This window comes from Myzus persicae, unplaced genomic scaffold (assembly GCF_001856785.1).
Source record: "Myzus persicae strain clone G006 unplaced genomic scaffold, MPER_G0061.0, whole genome shotgun sequence".
NCBI classification, from domain to species: domain Eukaryota; kingdom Metazoa; phylum Arthropoda; class Insecta; order Hemiptera; family Aphididae; genus Myzus; species Myzus persicae.
Genome location: NW_019102619.1, coordinates 1,356,641 through 1,373,376, shown reverse-complemented (window position 1 = coordinate 1,373,376; position 16,736 = coordinate 1,356,641). Strand labels below are relative to the sequence as shown.

At 27.5% G+C, this 16,736-nt stretch overlaps 1 protein-coding gene across 6 annotated transcripts in view; it reads left to right on the top strand.

Moving 5' to 3' along the window:
• Positions 1 to 16,736, top strand: part of LOC111032710 (small conductance calcium-activated potassium channel protein 2) — a 261,206-nt gene that overhangs the window by 108,435 nt on the left and 136,035 nt on the right. For all 6 annotated transcript variants that reach the window (XM_022313151.1, XM_022313148.1, XM_022313152.1 and 3 more), the window contains one exon: positions 1,072 to 1,916. In XM_022313151.1, coding sequence (XP_022168843.1) covers positions 1,116 to 1,916 — 801 coding nt within the window. In that variant the 5' untranslated portion in view covers positions 1,072 to 1,115. The remainder of the gene's footprint in view (positions 1 to 1,071; positions 1,917 to 16,736) is intronic.

The window sequence follows — 16,736 nt, the reverse complement described above, 5'->3', positions numbered from 1 at the left end:
TAATATTATACTGTTAATAGTGATCATTTAGCTACGTAGATTGTAAATGTTCGTATTTGTTGTTTTCAGAGCTTAAAACCGATTAAAATGAATCTAAAATTTAGTATTTAAGACTATCATAACCACATATTATGTTGTCTCCGTTTTAATAATGCATAATATACCAAAATGTACTTCAGGCAGTTACAAATTTGTATTGTTAGCTTAAAATATTAGAGTGAATTCACTTAGTTTTATCAAACTTAAATTTAAGAACAGTATCTGTGTTCCCTTTGGATTTTTACGATGTTTTAATTTTTAAGTGAATTATGAGAATTTTCAAGCATTAATATTTTACATACCTATACTCATAACTTACTTAAAAATTAAATACCATACAAAACTTCAGAGACACACAGATAATGTTCTTACATTTAAGTTTGATAATAAGTGAATTCACTCTAATATTTAAGATAACAATACAAAATTGAAACTACTGGAAGTACATTTTGATGTATTTAGTAAGATGGAGACAATATTTTATGTGGATACGACTTTTTCTAATAGAATAAAAACAAAATATTCAACAAGAATTACGTTTAGTACTTTTTTTACAATAATATTCGAAAGCATAATAAGATTATACGCTACTTAAAAAAAAAAAAATAACAATTTAACCGGTGTATTGTTATGAAAACTGGTTTTAAAAAACCATTTAATATAATAACAATATAAATAACCTGCCTTATTACTCCGAAAATGAAAACCAGTAACAATTGACCAAAAAAAAATTATTTTCAGTTTGAAGTCCTGGTTGCTTTACGCTGCTGCTGCTCTGTTGCTGTTTTTGCTGCAATCTATGCTTTTTTTCTTTGCTTTTTGTAAAAAAACAATGTTCAATGTTACAACTTACAATAATCATTAGGAGTATCGAGTGTATAATAATAACAATTATAATATTAGTCCCTTGGTTAGGTCGGCAAGGGAGGGGGATAGGGCGTGTAATGTTTGCAAAATATAATTATACCATATTATATTATTACTTTCACTGTACACGTTGACTAACGAACTCTATGGTGTTAATGATTTCAGGTGATCAGACGAGGTCGGCGAGCAGTGAGAAGCGTGGACGAATCATGTCCTCCGAGACGGCGCCAAACTGCGGTTACGGAAGCAGCGAAGAGACCGCATCGCTGCTGGTGAAGAGTCCTCCGCCGGTCGTCCGGTCTTCGTCGGTGGCGGCCGCGACCTCTTCCTCGGCCGCCACCACCGCAGCCGGCCCTTCCACGTCGTCCGGGAAGCCCGTGTTGACTCGACAGGACTGCACCACGTCACTGATCCCTCACCACTACCGCGATCTGCGGAACGCCACGCCGACGCTTGGGAGTAGCGACGACAGCGGGCCGCCCAACGACGGCGGTGCGGCGGCAAGGTCGGTGCCGGACATCGAACTGCACTGCCGGTACTTGGCGGTGTCCCGGTGCCAGTGTCTGAGGCGCAAGAGCCACTGCATTTCGCGGTCCGTGTCCCGGGAGAGTGTCCGCGGTGGTTGCGGCTCGGTAGGCGGCGTCGGTGGCGTCGGCGGTGGTGGCGTCGGCGGCATGCCCGGTGCCGCCGGTTGCTCGGCCGTCGGTTACGGGTACGGTTACGGCGTCGGCGGTTGCGGCTCGATCGGCGGCGGCGGCGTCGGATCCGCATACGGACTGTCACCGCCGCCGCCCGTCCTGCTCACCACGTCGCCCAGCTCACGGATCATCAGGCAGAGTTCGCAGCCCGAGGCCACCGGCAGCGCGTCCATGTGCTCAGGCCACTGTTGCCACAACATTCATCATCAGCCCAGCTCGTCGCTGCGACAGCTCCGCGACCCGGCCGACAATATAGCCATGATCGCGGCCGACTCCCTGCGGTTAAATGGCGCGATCAGACAATTCCGACAGGTTGGATAATAACCGTAATACGATAAAACACGTTAGGAGCTGTTATTATTATTTTTTTCTCAATTTTTACAATTTTTTTTCTTTACTCGGCAACGACTTTTGTTGTCATGCACACTGTATTATTAAGTAACCGCATATATCGCCACAGAACCATATAATATACCTGTACCTAATTTGTATATATACCACAACCGTTATAGACACATACCAGTGGTATACTATTATACATTTCTTCCATTCCTCCCCACCATCACCAACACCAGTGACGTGGTGAACATTAATAATACATAAGGTCTAAATGGGTGCACTCGCCTCGACCCTGTGGGCTTAGGTACTAAACGTTTTGCCTTGCCCATTGTAAAAATATCACTCACTACGTCACTGGCCGCCACTCACCAACACCCGTCGAAACGCTTTTTTTCCTCTTTACTCTCTCTTTTTTTAGTATGTTCGGTCAAATTTGTTGATGAAAGCTGTGATGACGACGCTTGACCCCTGCCTTAATTCCCTTTTTCAGTAGAATGCGACAACTAAGTGAACGTTTTAATCGCTTTGAGTTCAAACCTCTAGGTTCTTACAACACTGTTTATTTTAAAATAGTCCAAGTACTGTAGCATGACCATAGTAGTATACCATGTTTATTATGATTAATAATTTACAATCAATTGGTTTTCGTTGCATTTACAACCATTATTGATTTCAAGTTTACGAACATTTGCTACCTAGTCACCATTTCTCTTTCGTCTGAATACAACCAACCATCTCATCAAAAGCAATTAAATAATTCATAACTACGGTGATAGCATACTAAATCAATCCAATATACAAAAAAAAAATCTTAGCATTGAAAATAGGTATTTATTATTTTAGGATATAAGAATTTTAGATGATTTCATACGTTTTATGTATAAAACTGTTAACTATGAAAAGTAAAAAATAATCCTAAATATACATCAAGGATAATTTAAAATAATAATCATTATTTATTCAAAATTATTAAAATCATCGATTATACAAATAATTATTAATACAAATATGACTATAAATAATAAAATATTAAAATGCAATGGATATTAGGTTTTTGACAAAAACATATTTGAAGTGTCCATATTTATAAGTATGGTATACCTTCTGTGAATTCCACAGTTCTTAGCAATGACACCCTCAAATAATGTATTATCAAATTGCCAACCCGCATAACAAACATTATATATATATACTAGCTCAAGTAAAATCATAGCAAAGCCTACAAAAGAAGTATTCCTTTTTTCTGCATGAGCAACAACAATTAATAATAAAAATAAAAAGTATGATACAATAAGTAAAATCAGTAAAAAAAAAAAAACATAAAAGTGTTTCTGTGTTAAACAACTATACTTTCAAATGTATTCTAAGTTCTTAAGGGAAAAAGTACTTTTAAGTTTAAAATAATGGGTTCAAAGTGAAATACACCAGGTTTTTTTAAGTATCTAGGTAATGATAAATAAATGAAAATGACAAAGTGCTTTCACAGTGGGACTTTATCAAATAGTAAATAGTCTAATAAAAAAATTAAATATATTATACAAATTTATTTGGTTTATAAAATATAATTATACTACTACTATAATCATACTTTATTAATTTGTATTAATTTACTTTAATTTTTCTGTCATAATGATTTAAAATGTCTGTTTTAGTGTCACAAAATAAATTGAAAAAGCTAATAAATAACTCTATGAAATTTTCATTTCAATATTAAAACAAAATACATAACCTATGTGTGATGGCTATATGGCTTGATTTAATATTAACAAATAAATTATTTGAAACTAGTTATTATAAAGGTATGCCTATAATATATACACGTATAATAATCCATTTAAAATAAATTTAATGTATTAATTGTATTTTACCATCATTTATTTAGATGCAACACAAATATTTTATTTAGATTGACTGATTGATGGTAAAAATGTATTCATTTATTTTATTTATAATGATAAACGAAGACAGTTTGTTTCATACAAATTGGACATATTATAAAAGAACAAAATCAAATATTATGCATGAGTTTTTTTCATTTTAAAGATGTGTTAGTTCATTTTTAATCAACCATAACTACGAATGAACTTAATCGGGCGCCCGTGGTAGATTTACTATGTATGTTTGATACTGTAGATTTAAGAAACGTCAACTAGGTACCTAAAATTATGTTCCATCACCCATCGAGATATGTTTTAAATTAAATATTTTAGGCACTGTTGGTTTGTCTTTGGTAGAACAGAATTTCGGCCCATTTAAAAAATGATGAATATTAAACACAAATCATATAGGTACCTATTAAAAATGTGCTTCATTTATTTATGATGTCATGACCTAACCAAAATTATAAACCATAACGACTTTCAAGGCTTTTCATGTACCACTGAAATGTATCTAAAAATGTATGTTTGGAATCTAAAACAAGAATATTTTCAGTGCAGTTTGTGCTGTAAGGAATTTATTAAAAATGTAAATAAATGATTAAACAAGTCTTAGCAAGTTATCAACATTAAAGAGAAATAACTTTTCAACTTAAATAAGATAATAGTTAAGCATAAACCGTGTTATAACTTACTATAATATTATGTAAATCGTTATTTTCACGTATATATATATATATATTTTTTTTTTAATTTATTATTTAAAAAAAAAATGAAACTTCATTAACTATATTAAATTTATTTAAGCCTTATAGAATAAAAAAATGATGACAAGAGATGAAATGTAATATTTATACAAAGTAAAATCTCGTGCACTATATTTGAACATCAAATATGTATTGTTTTATATAATTCTCTGAAAAAATTTAAAATTACGATAAACCATGATATTATGTTTCTATAGAAATAAATATTATTAGGTAAAAACGTATAATATTCCTGTAATAAATTGAGCAATTGTGTGATTCTCGTCCAATTTTAACTATCAAATAGTTATTACTTGGGTATAATTTTTTATTACACCTAATATTATTATAGTTTCCATATTAAAAAGAATATATATATATATATATATATGTTGCATCGTATATTTTATGTACTGCGAACATAATTAAACTGGTATTGGGTAGGTATATTGCCACTTTGGCTGTACACAGTTGTAACTTTATGCCAAACTAATTATTGGTAGTGAAATAAGTACATATTTTAGGATAAATTAAAACCAATAGTTGAATAATCAAAATGCACGTACACTTCTCATAAATGTTGGCTTTTAAGTTAAGGTGTAATATGCCTAATATATTTATTATTCCTAGAAATGTATTACATTTAAATTATGGATAGAACACAGTTGACGTTTACAGTTAAACATTTCCATTGGAGGGCACTTCGATAATTTTTTAATTGACGTGGAGATTTGGGGATTGACAGCATTTTTAAGGTCACTTACATTGAACTTTTGACCCATTTAATAAGGTTTAAGACAAGTATTTTGGTTTAAAGTTTTAAACTATACCAATAGTGAATACTATAGTTCGATTTAATGTTATACCTATGACTAGATATATTAGAATTTCAACATTTGGCTTTTCAATCAGATACATCACATTATCTGAATTTATTTTAGGAAACGAATTGTGTTAGTTATAAACAACATTTTTATAGACGTTATTATTTTTTACGAAGTATTTACCTATGTATCTGTCCTTACTACAATTATGGTATGCACATTGACAAATTGTACAGACTTAGATAGATTGAATGTAAACTCCCCCGTGAAAAGCTAAACTTTATGAATTTGAATAACAATTATTCATAATTAACATTTGTAAACATTGTTAAGACAAAACTAGAGACTGTCTAATGCTTTTAGTTATATCATATAACATTTTAGGCACATGTATAGAATTTATAAGCATATACATAGGATTTTAAAATGTAATGTTATATTATTGACACACATTTATAATTTTTTAAATAAAGTATATCATAATTTTTCATTGATTATTTGTAACGAAAGTTCAGTAAATTTACTTTCATTATTTTTAAGATTCAAAAAAAGACTTATTGTTTGTGTCCATACAAGAATACATTAATAAAACCGTATTTTTTACATAGTTACTACAGTTTATAATTTCTGCATATTTTAAATAACTGTGCACATTTTAAAATTTAATTTAAATTTAAATAGACATTTTTTGAAAATATTAATTCTACAATTATGTTTATACTGAAATTGTATTATTAAAAAATACCAAGTCATACAGTTTTTTTAGATTATATAAATTACATGATGCACCATATACTAAAAAAACATTTCAGCTAGGATTACCTACTGCTTCAAAATACGGAGTACATAAATAGGGAAATCCATTTTCTGGAAATATATGGAGTAGGAAGCTTTCTACATTCTACATATTATAGTACTTACTGTTTTTTCCCCAAGGATGCATACTCTGTTTCTTTCCTAACATCGTACAATTTTATTGGATAGGCTACAAAATAACAATATTTGCAAACTGTATTATAAAACCCGTTGTAAGACATTTGTAGTTGTTGTTACTTCTTTCGATTTTTATAAAAAAATTATATGTTAATTTAAATCATTATGAGCAATACAATAAATCAGATTTGCATAACTTGTAATTAAATATAATTGAATAGATCATCGTATAGACGAATTTGAAGGATACTGTTTCCTGCAAGGAACATAATAAAACAATTTTAAAATGATTGCTATTTTTTTTTCAAAAATAAAAAAATTGATATAAATATGATATGAATTTTTCATCCAATCAACTGGGACTGACTTGCGTTAGGAATGTAAAGACCATGATACATACTGTCAGTAAAAACTAAAGATCGATTTTATTAACACATTAATAATCAATATTCAATTCAAGATATCACATTCATATAATGTATTGAGACAAAGACGTACGTACTCGAAGTCATATTTCTCATTTCAAAAACCTTCTCGCATTGGAATTACATTTCTTAAACATATTGTTTTTTATTTTAAACTTAATACTTCAAAGATAAATAATATGACTCTTTTAAGGATTCTTGACACAGATTTTTAATCATAATGCGTGCAATTGAGATCGGTGCATCATAATACATAATATCTAAAGAGTTGTCATCAGATACAAATACAAATCACCCAATATTGTGGTGATTGACTATGAATGAGCCATGGTAACGATTTTACAGTAGAGTGGGGTACATCAGAATTCCACTTTACCATAACAATCACCGGTCGGCAGTTTGTAGTTTATCGCTCAATGCCTATACCTATATTATTATTAAGGGAGTAATTACATTAAACGTCATATTATACCTACAAATAGATATTAGATTAAAACGTAATTAATAAGTTAAGAATATTATGTCATAATGATGCGCGTTTGTGTATCATACATTGTTAGAATTACGCGTATTATAGGTAATACACACAACACACAAATCTTATTAGTTATTCCATTATATTTTAGCCTACAATAAATTAGAGAAAGTTCACAATAATAATCTAGCATAAATATATTATGATAATATAACATCATTTATTTTTGAATCTGAGCAAATGATAAATCTTCTATACACAATTTATACTTTATACCTTATTTTTTTTTCGATCGATACTTTAAATAGATCATATTTTTTAGGTTTCTTTAATAGCTTATATTATACCTATAAGTGTAATAAAAACTGATACATAAACGAAACATGTTGATGACATTTACGGGAGTCTGATTTTACACTCTTAAGTCTTAATTGAGTTCTGTAAAGTTGTTGGCATTTTGGGAATCACTGATCTATTATTTATATAATTTTATGCATGGGTAATCTGCTTTTCCTGGGTATTTTATAATATGTCTATTTATCCATTGTATCCTTCCAGGTAAGGATAAATTCGTTAAAATTTGTCATTTGCGGCATTGCCCCACTTTAAAATGTATACAATTTTCCATTGATTATAAAATATAATACGATTCAATACAATTTTGTTAAAAATATTAATTGGATTGAAAAATAATATGAGTATTTTCAAATAAATTATAGTGAAACACTTGTTGATTTAACTGATAATTTTTAGTGTCTCGAAAGGTTTGAGAGCTTACAAAACAATCAATTTTTGGAGTGGTGAATCATAATTTCGAAAGATTTATTAAGCAGAAATGTGTTTTCCGATACTTTTTTGTGTTATCTCACAAAGATATACTACAATTTGAATGTTTTATGAATGTATGACTTACATACGCATTGAGTATGTTCAGGTAGATCTAAAATACAAATACATTTTACTAATTATTTTGAAAAAAACTGTTATATTCAAAACATAAAAACACAACATTTTCTACTAAAAAAGTGACATTAGATAATATAAAAAATATTTATTTCATAACTCTGAACTTAAAGATTTAGACATTCAATTACTTTTTAGTTCTTTTCTTATACATATCGAAAAAAATGTTTGATGGTTTAAAAAGCTTAAACATTTAATACAAGGTTCCTAATAAGTTTTTATAATAGTAATTCAAAAATATTAGAGGTACATAGATACGATTTATTTTTATAAACATTTAAAGTTCAAATGTTGACAAATATCATCAAAATCACTCAAATTTGCAATTTATATAATAACTAAACATTTAGTTAAGGCTTAAAAATATAAATCGAAGTTTCCAAAATGTATATATTTCATTCTGTAACAAAATATAATAATCACATAAACACAATTTTTTTTTTTTAATAGAAAGTCTTAACTCAAATTCGTACGAAATTTGATATTTAACCGGAGAATAACAATTTACTTTATTTTTTTCATATAATTAAAAAAAAACTATTTGTGGATACTTAAGACTTGTATAGAACATCAAACGAGATCAAAAATTAATCCAACCTACTGTTTTACTAATAGTAAAATAAATAAGTATTGAAGCAATAATATCATAAAATATACTTTTAGTAATAATATACCTTTTTCATAGGCTGAAAGACCGTCTCCGCTCAGTATTGTTTTTCTTATACAATGGTATATTATCATTAAGTTCGAATTTAATACATCGATTACATTGACTCACACAGTCACCCAACACGTCTTAATGTTCAGCAGAGAGTCACCCACTAGATAACAGTTTTTTAAAAAACATTTCTGCTGTACGGCGCAATAAGTAGGCAATATAGGTACATTGATGCTCTATAAAATCACATTTGAATAATAAGATTACATACTATTATAATATCACCTACAAGATATTATAATATGCTCAATATTTAAACGTTCTAGCATAATATAGTAGGTTGGAGTTATGAAATCAACTATGGATTTAGACATTGGATCTTCAGATGAATGAGAAGTGATGCAAAATACCCATATAGAATTCCTTATAATTATTATAGGTCCATGACTATGCATTATTGACACGTTTTGTCCAATAATTTACATTTTACGTAATCTAACCTGTTTCTATTATTAAGGATATAACCATGTTCAAAAATCCTTATAAGTCATAGAGAAATCAATGAAGAACCATAAGTACCTATACTATATTTAGATGTTTAAAAAAAATGTCGAATGAGCTTATTTCGTGCACTGATAATGTCACCAAAAATCAGGTTAAGTTGGGTTGGACACATTTAGAATAAGTGAATTGGATTGTAAATTAATTTATTCTTAACATTTTGAAAGTTTATAACTCATGATATGTGCCTTTCATTATATTACTTATAAAGCTATTAAAATATAGAAAATATAAGCTAAAATTATTATGATCTTTTAAAATTGATAAAATAAAAATCTTGAATGGAAATGGAAAATATTTAATATGTTATATTTTATAATCTACATTAATTTCATTAATTTCACAATGGCTTCACATGTTAATGATATTTTTTTCACTCAATTAAATTAGTTCACTATTTTTTTTATAAAATAAAAAGTCTGAATAAATCAATTAGGCAAGTTAAAGTGTCATTAATTACCATCTGTAAAAAGTAAAGTTCATTTTTGGAAAAAATCTCAAGTGAAACATAACAGTAATAACTGATAAATTGTGTATTGAGTTCTAGACAAACAAATTATAACTAACTATATTTTGAACATAACAATTTATTATTAATAATGAATTCTGGTATTGATGTTTTATTTCCATATTATTTAAGGTACATACACCGCTATCTACACGGAGAATATTATTGTTCAGAGAACTTTTATAAAAACATCACTGCTCACCACTAGATGTCACTACAAATTTATTTAATTTTGTGATCAATAAAGGTCATACTACACGACGTAGTGTAATATATATTTTTGTCAATAATTTCAAAAATATTGTTTTAATTACATCAAGCCAAAAACAAAAAATTAAATATCTATATTATATAATATGATAACTCATTAGAAATACAATACATCAAAATAATCATTGGCAGTAGATCCCGGACTGTTGTAGATACTCCAAAAGCAAAGTAGTGTGTAGTCTCTCTAAGCTATTTCAATAGGTATTAATTTATAACCTATATCTATACTCTATAGTATAATCAATATCATTCTATAAAAATACTATACTCTATAATCATGTTTTTAAAAATTGTTTAAGCAACACAAAATATTAAAAAATATGTAAAGTTTGAAATTGTCTTACAATTCTAACTACCTACCGTTATATTCAAAATCATTAACGAAGTAAAAGGAAACTGATGAATTAATCATCGATAATCGTAGTTGATTTTTATAACACACAATATCTGAAGTACAAAGTTCTGATTTTAGACCTACGAATTTTAAACAATAAAAATATTCCATTCAATAATATTTTTTTTTTTTACTATTATAGTTCATTAAATAGAAAAAATACATTTTAACATACACTTTATGTTTATATAATGACTCCTTATCTCAAAATTACGACAAATAATAAGTTCAATAAATACTATGAATATAAATTATAACGGGTAATTATTTTCACTTAAATTACTCAAATGAAATATTCAAATATGTATGAAATATAATGATCTTTAATATAGTTAATATTTAATGCGAGTTATTTATGTGAAAATCATTAAAATATTCATTATTTATTCACATGATATGGATGTCTTACAGCAGATACAATTGTGTTATTATGATCAATGTATGTATATTAAAATAAATTATGAGTGTAAGTAAATCAGACTATACTCATATAATGAATAATTAAATAATACATATCTATACATAGGTAATTATTACTAAATATCAAAAATTGATCACGTAGTATAAAAATAAATATACAATAGTATTTATTAAAATTGTATGACTATTAAGCCAATGATAACCATAAAGAATGATCATTTTTGTTGTTGTTGAACTTTTAAATTGTAAAACTTCATCAATTAACTTATCGTATGGCTCAAAAGTCATATACTAATGTAACTAAGTACCTAAGTACTTTTCTTTCCTAAATTTGCATGAATTCTTTTCAATTTTGGGTTTAACTTCACGTGACTTAATAACGTTAATTATACACACCTTGGACCACCCGCTTAAGGTAAATAGTGAATGAAATATATATTCATGAACGTGGTGCAACATTGTTAGTTGATACTAATCATTAAAGATATCACTGACCATCGTTAAACAGATAAAGACACTTAAACTTAATAATAACTCATGGGAAACCTGAAAATATTTATGGTGGAATTAATTATTAGGTAGGCCCATTGTTTATCTTTTATGCAATTACTAGGAATTATAATTATTAATATTTTACAATCAGATTATCTATATAATTTATTATACACTTGTACTTCAGTTAAAATATTATTCACGCACAATTAAATTATACGAAATTAAATAGGTATAACTCACGTTTCAAAAATTTTCTTTGAAACCGCTTTCCTTCACTGGTTGTAAATTTATCTTCCAACGCTGTCCCGTGCAATCCTTTTAGACATTTAGAGCGTTAATGGTGTAGCGATTTACTGCAAGGCTAACATTGTAATTTATAATAAAAGTGCCTTCATAACATATAACTTTCCCAGGTTTAAAGTGCCACCATTAGACGGTTTATTTATTCAAAATAATCCACGTTAAATAATTGTTCGGTAGATATTATATCACATATGTGATATGTACATTGCCGTGTGAATGTTGAAGCAGTATACTCAGCAATTATGAGTTTTGTAGGTATTATTAAGTATAAGGATACCATAATTATTTAAATTAAAATAGACGGCCATAAATAGTAAAATAAAAAACTATAATAAGTTCATATTATAATGAAACAAATTATGACCATTTATTTCGATGGGTAGTGTGTATAAAATATGAATATTACCTACTGTAAAAACCGAATATTTCAGCTTATAAACATATGAAGATCAGTATCTTTCTTAATAAATAATGACTAACATTAAAAAGAGCTTATTTATTCATATAGGTAGGTACCAATCAAACGATTTTGGACAACAACATTATTTTATTGGTTTTAGAATGTAAATTAGTGTGACTATTTAGAAGTATAGTTCCTAATCAATGATGTATTTTTAAATTCATCATTTTTCACTATGCCAAGGCAATGACCATTTTCAAATTATTTCTTCATGTTATTTTTTTGTCCTCACTTTTAAACGTCAGAAAGTGTTTAATTGCATTAAATATATACACGAGAAAAACTTTATGGACCATTAAAATGATACTCAAGACTCGACATAAACTTAATTAAAACATATAAAAGGTTTCGTTTAACTCTTCGAAGTATCAATCTTAAGTTTAAATATATTGCAGTATATTGATGGTATTTAAAATTCGGTTAAATCGGTTTTTGAAAAATTCTTCTCGGTGATAAATTTGCAGTATAATATGTATTGTTACCATGAAACTTTTTCTAATGATATTGAACTAATACGCTTTGACAACTTGGCATTTAGCGTTACCTACATTTGTTTATATTTTTATAGTTTGAATTAATTCAATTTGTATGTAAGAATAAAAAATAAAAATAATAAAAATGTTTCTATACAAAATTAAATAAATTGAATTGACTATATAAAAATAGTATATAATATCTAAAATAAATAAAATTATACTATTGAAATCGATAAGGCAGTAATAATAATATTGTTGGGGTAATAATAGTAATCAAAATAGTAATTGCAACAATAACTGCAATAACATTATTGATGATACCATAGTTATTTGATATTTCTAACGTTTATTGAAAAGACGCAGTTAAACTACTGGGTATAAGTATAATACGTGATTTTTAATTTATTTATCAAATTGGTATTTGTTAATCAGTTTCTGTGGTTGGAACCTAAGTGGTCTGCAACTAGGTGGCTTTTTCAACATTTTGTGTCAACACCTAACTTACATAACCTTTTTACATATATTTAACTGATTATTTTCATCTCTGTATAGATTCAGAATACATTTTATTTTGCATAATTTTAATTTTTGTACTGTTTGTGAAAAATAATATTATGAGTTCAAATTAACTTAAATTATTTAATTTTTATTAGACAGCATTTAGTATTGTAATATTATTTATGAAAATAAATTATCTATTTATTAGTTTTATTTTATCAAAAAAAAATATAAAATGTAATTTATTTATTTTAATAAATGTTAAGCTAATGTTACTTTACTAAACAGTCATTTTAATAATAAAATTAAAATCTTATTAAATATTATCATATTTGTTTTTCTGATTATTTTAAAAATATACTAAAAATATCTGCTTTTGTACTGAAAGTACAAACTAGATCCAATTTGCTATTTCTTCTTCAAAGATGATGATCGGAAAATGTATTTATTGACCAGGAACCATTTCTTTAAACACTTCATTTGGGCTTCGGCTGCATGACTAAGTGGTCCCTCCATTATATTTTGGCATTTAATTTATGTCATTTGAAATATTTAAAATGAAATACGCGGAAGAAAAAATATATAAGATTTTTTTTAAATAATATAGTTTTAAGTCTTCAATTAACTATAAATTATTTTTTAGTTGAAATGGAAATTGTTTTTTTTATGATGATAAAATATACAAAACTTTTTTATGTAATATAGAGATTAATAAAATTATGTTTACCAAAAAACAATGTTTAAATAAATAAATATATTTTATAAGGTCATGGTTTCTTATATGAAATTATCTTACTCTCTCATTTTCAGTACACATTATATTATCAAATCATTGAATAGAATAAATTACCAAATGGTCAAACTTTATAAAGAATATTTTATTGAAGTGAATAAAATGAATCTATATTGTAATAATATAATGAACAAAAATATACAGTTGTATGTTGAGACTTTGAGGATATAACTATAAATATATCTCACGATTTTATGCAAGTGATACCCAAAGATAAAAAAACTAGATATTTTCTCCACTGCACAAAAAAACATTGAACCGTGTATATGTGTTTGGCGATCGTTGTTCTAATGTAAAAACACAGTGCAAAAACATTCAAATATGTCGAAAATACGGTTTATCGTACTACGCAAAATCAGTTACCTAAAACCACAATTTGTTTATTTGATTAATTTTTGGTTTGCAATCACATCTATTATCTGAAATTCGCTATGGAAAATCAATAAAGAAATAATCGATATAACTTAATAATTAACAATGACCACTCGAATAAATATTATAATATAATTGTAATTATTTTTGGTTTCCATGGCCAATGACAACTATAACGGTCAGAAAAAAAGTTGTATTCAGCCCAAAAACATATTTATGTTATATACAATCGATTTTCAGATATTTTCCTAAGCATAATATATTATCCTATTCCATATATTGGACTAATATATTATATTGTATATTTTGCTCTTAAACATGTGACTATATGTATTTTCAAAATATTTTAATTAGGCTTATACGAAAGTATAAAATGTGAAGTTTTTCTAAATAGCAAGCCTACTTGTCAAAAATCAACCAAAAATTACATTTATTATTTAAAAAAAATATTTTACATTATTACATTAAAAACCACGACAAAAATATTAATTTTCAATGAAAAAATCTTCTTTTAATGGAGTTTTAAAACATAATAATTATAATTAGTAGGTTTGCTTAAATATTTTGTATACTTTGTTGAAGGTGAACTGAAGAAAAAATATAAAATCAAAATACATCAATTTAATAAACATTTTTAAAATATTACAGATTCCGATGTGTAATTATTTTTGTCAATATATATATATATATGTGTATTATTATGAGTATAAATATGATATGGCTCATAATAAGTAATAATTTATTATTGAAACTAATATGACATCTATTTTAATTTAGCATAAATAACATATAGTGTAGATAAAATTATATTTGAGAAGTTCGGAACATTACTTAAGTATACGAAAAATAACTTCTATAATTATACCTAATGAATTTTAAATTTTAAAAAAGTGTACATTGTAATTTCTTCTTCAATAAGCATTTGATTCACTGTCAATATATAAATCTATATAGTTTAATTCTATTGACGGTACGTTTTCTATTACATTATTGAGTGACAATGAAAATATCAATAATAATGTACCGTAATATAATTATATAGTTGGTCATTATACTTACATACTATTTCAATTAACTATTCCATTAAAGGATCAATTCAACCGTGATATGTTTATTTATACGAGACTTAAGTAATTTATTCAGTGCAGTGTTTTCTTTTAACGTAGACGGATACTGATACATATTCATGAATTTAAATTTATCTGCGTAAATTTAAGATTTGTTTTTCATTATCCACGTAGTGATTATAAAATAAAATTGTTTTCTATTTATTTTTGATTTCTTAAATTCCTGTTAGGAAACCTTAAAAAATATAATTTTCACTAATAAAATATGAATTATATTATAAATGTTATCTGCAAATAATATGCAATCTAAAAATATTTTTTCTAAAATGAAATGTAAGTTAACGTAACTTAAACAATGGGATCGTGTGTTTAAAGTTTAGTAAGAATACAAATGACATTTTTCTTCTAAGTTTTTTAAAAATATGTTTCAGTCAAAAACTCTCATAGGACAGATTATTCAATGTCTTCGATACATCTATATTTTTACTATTGAGACTTGCAGTTATTTTGTTTGTGTTACTTCCAACTACCCGACTACCCGACTACCCGTTCACTCTTTGACCCGATTACTTGTTCATCACTGAATTATAGTGGTTAACTATTCATGTCAGCGAAGTTGATTAATCGAAGTCGGACAAAACGTTTGTTTATTGATGACGAAGCCATGGAGAGAGTTAGTTTCTCTCTTTGGGCAAAATGCAATATAATATGTATATACATGAAAACGAAAAAAAAAATAACCATTTGTTTGGAAACTTTACCGAGCTCTTGCTACCGCTACCGTCAATGCACAAAAGCCCACAATGGGTCCGTGATTGACGACCCAGTTTTCTGAGGTGGTCCGTCACAGGTTTTGACCGTTTCATTTATCAAACCGTCGGATGTAGTAGTCTGGTTGTGCGGATCCAATCCTCCCGGAAGCCGACATATTGGCGGGTTTTCAAAAAAAATAAACGACATTTTACTGTACCGCAAAATTATTGGGAACTCTATTAAAACAAAGCTTCCATAAAACGAGACAATACTATTTTTGTCTAATTGTTCTATATTTTTTTTTCAACCCTTGCATACCACCAATATTTTATTTTTTTAAATGAGATAAGCATCTCAAATCAGTCTATTTAATCAAATTTTGATATTATATGCTGATTAATTAAACATTTTATCAACACTTGGATTTGTCTACATTAATTATTTAATTTTAAATAATTCAAAAAACTCTATAATATTATTGTACATAAATTATCAAATTAGGGATGGATTAAAACTGATCTT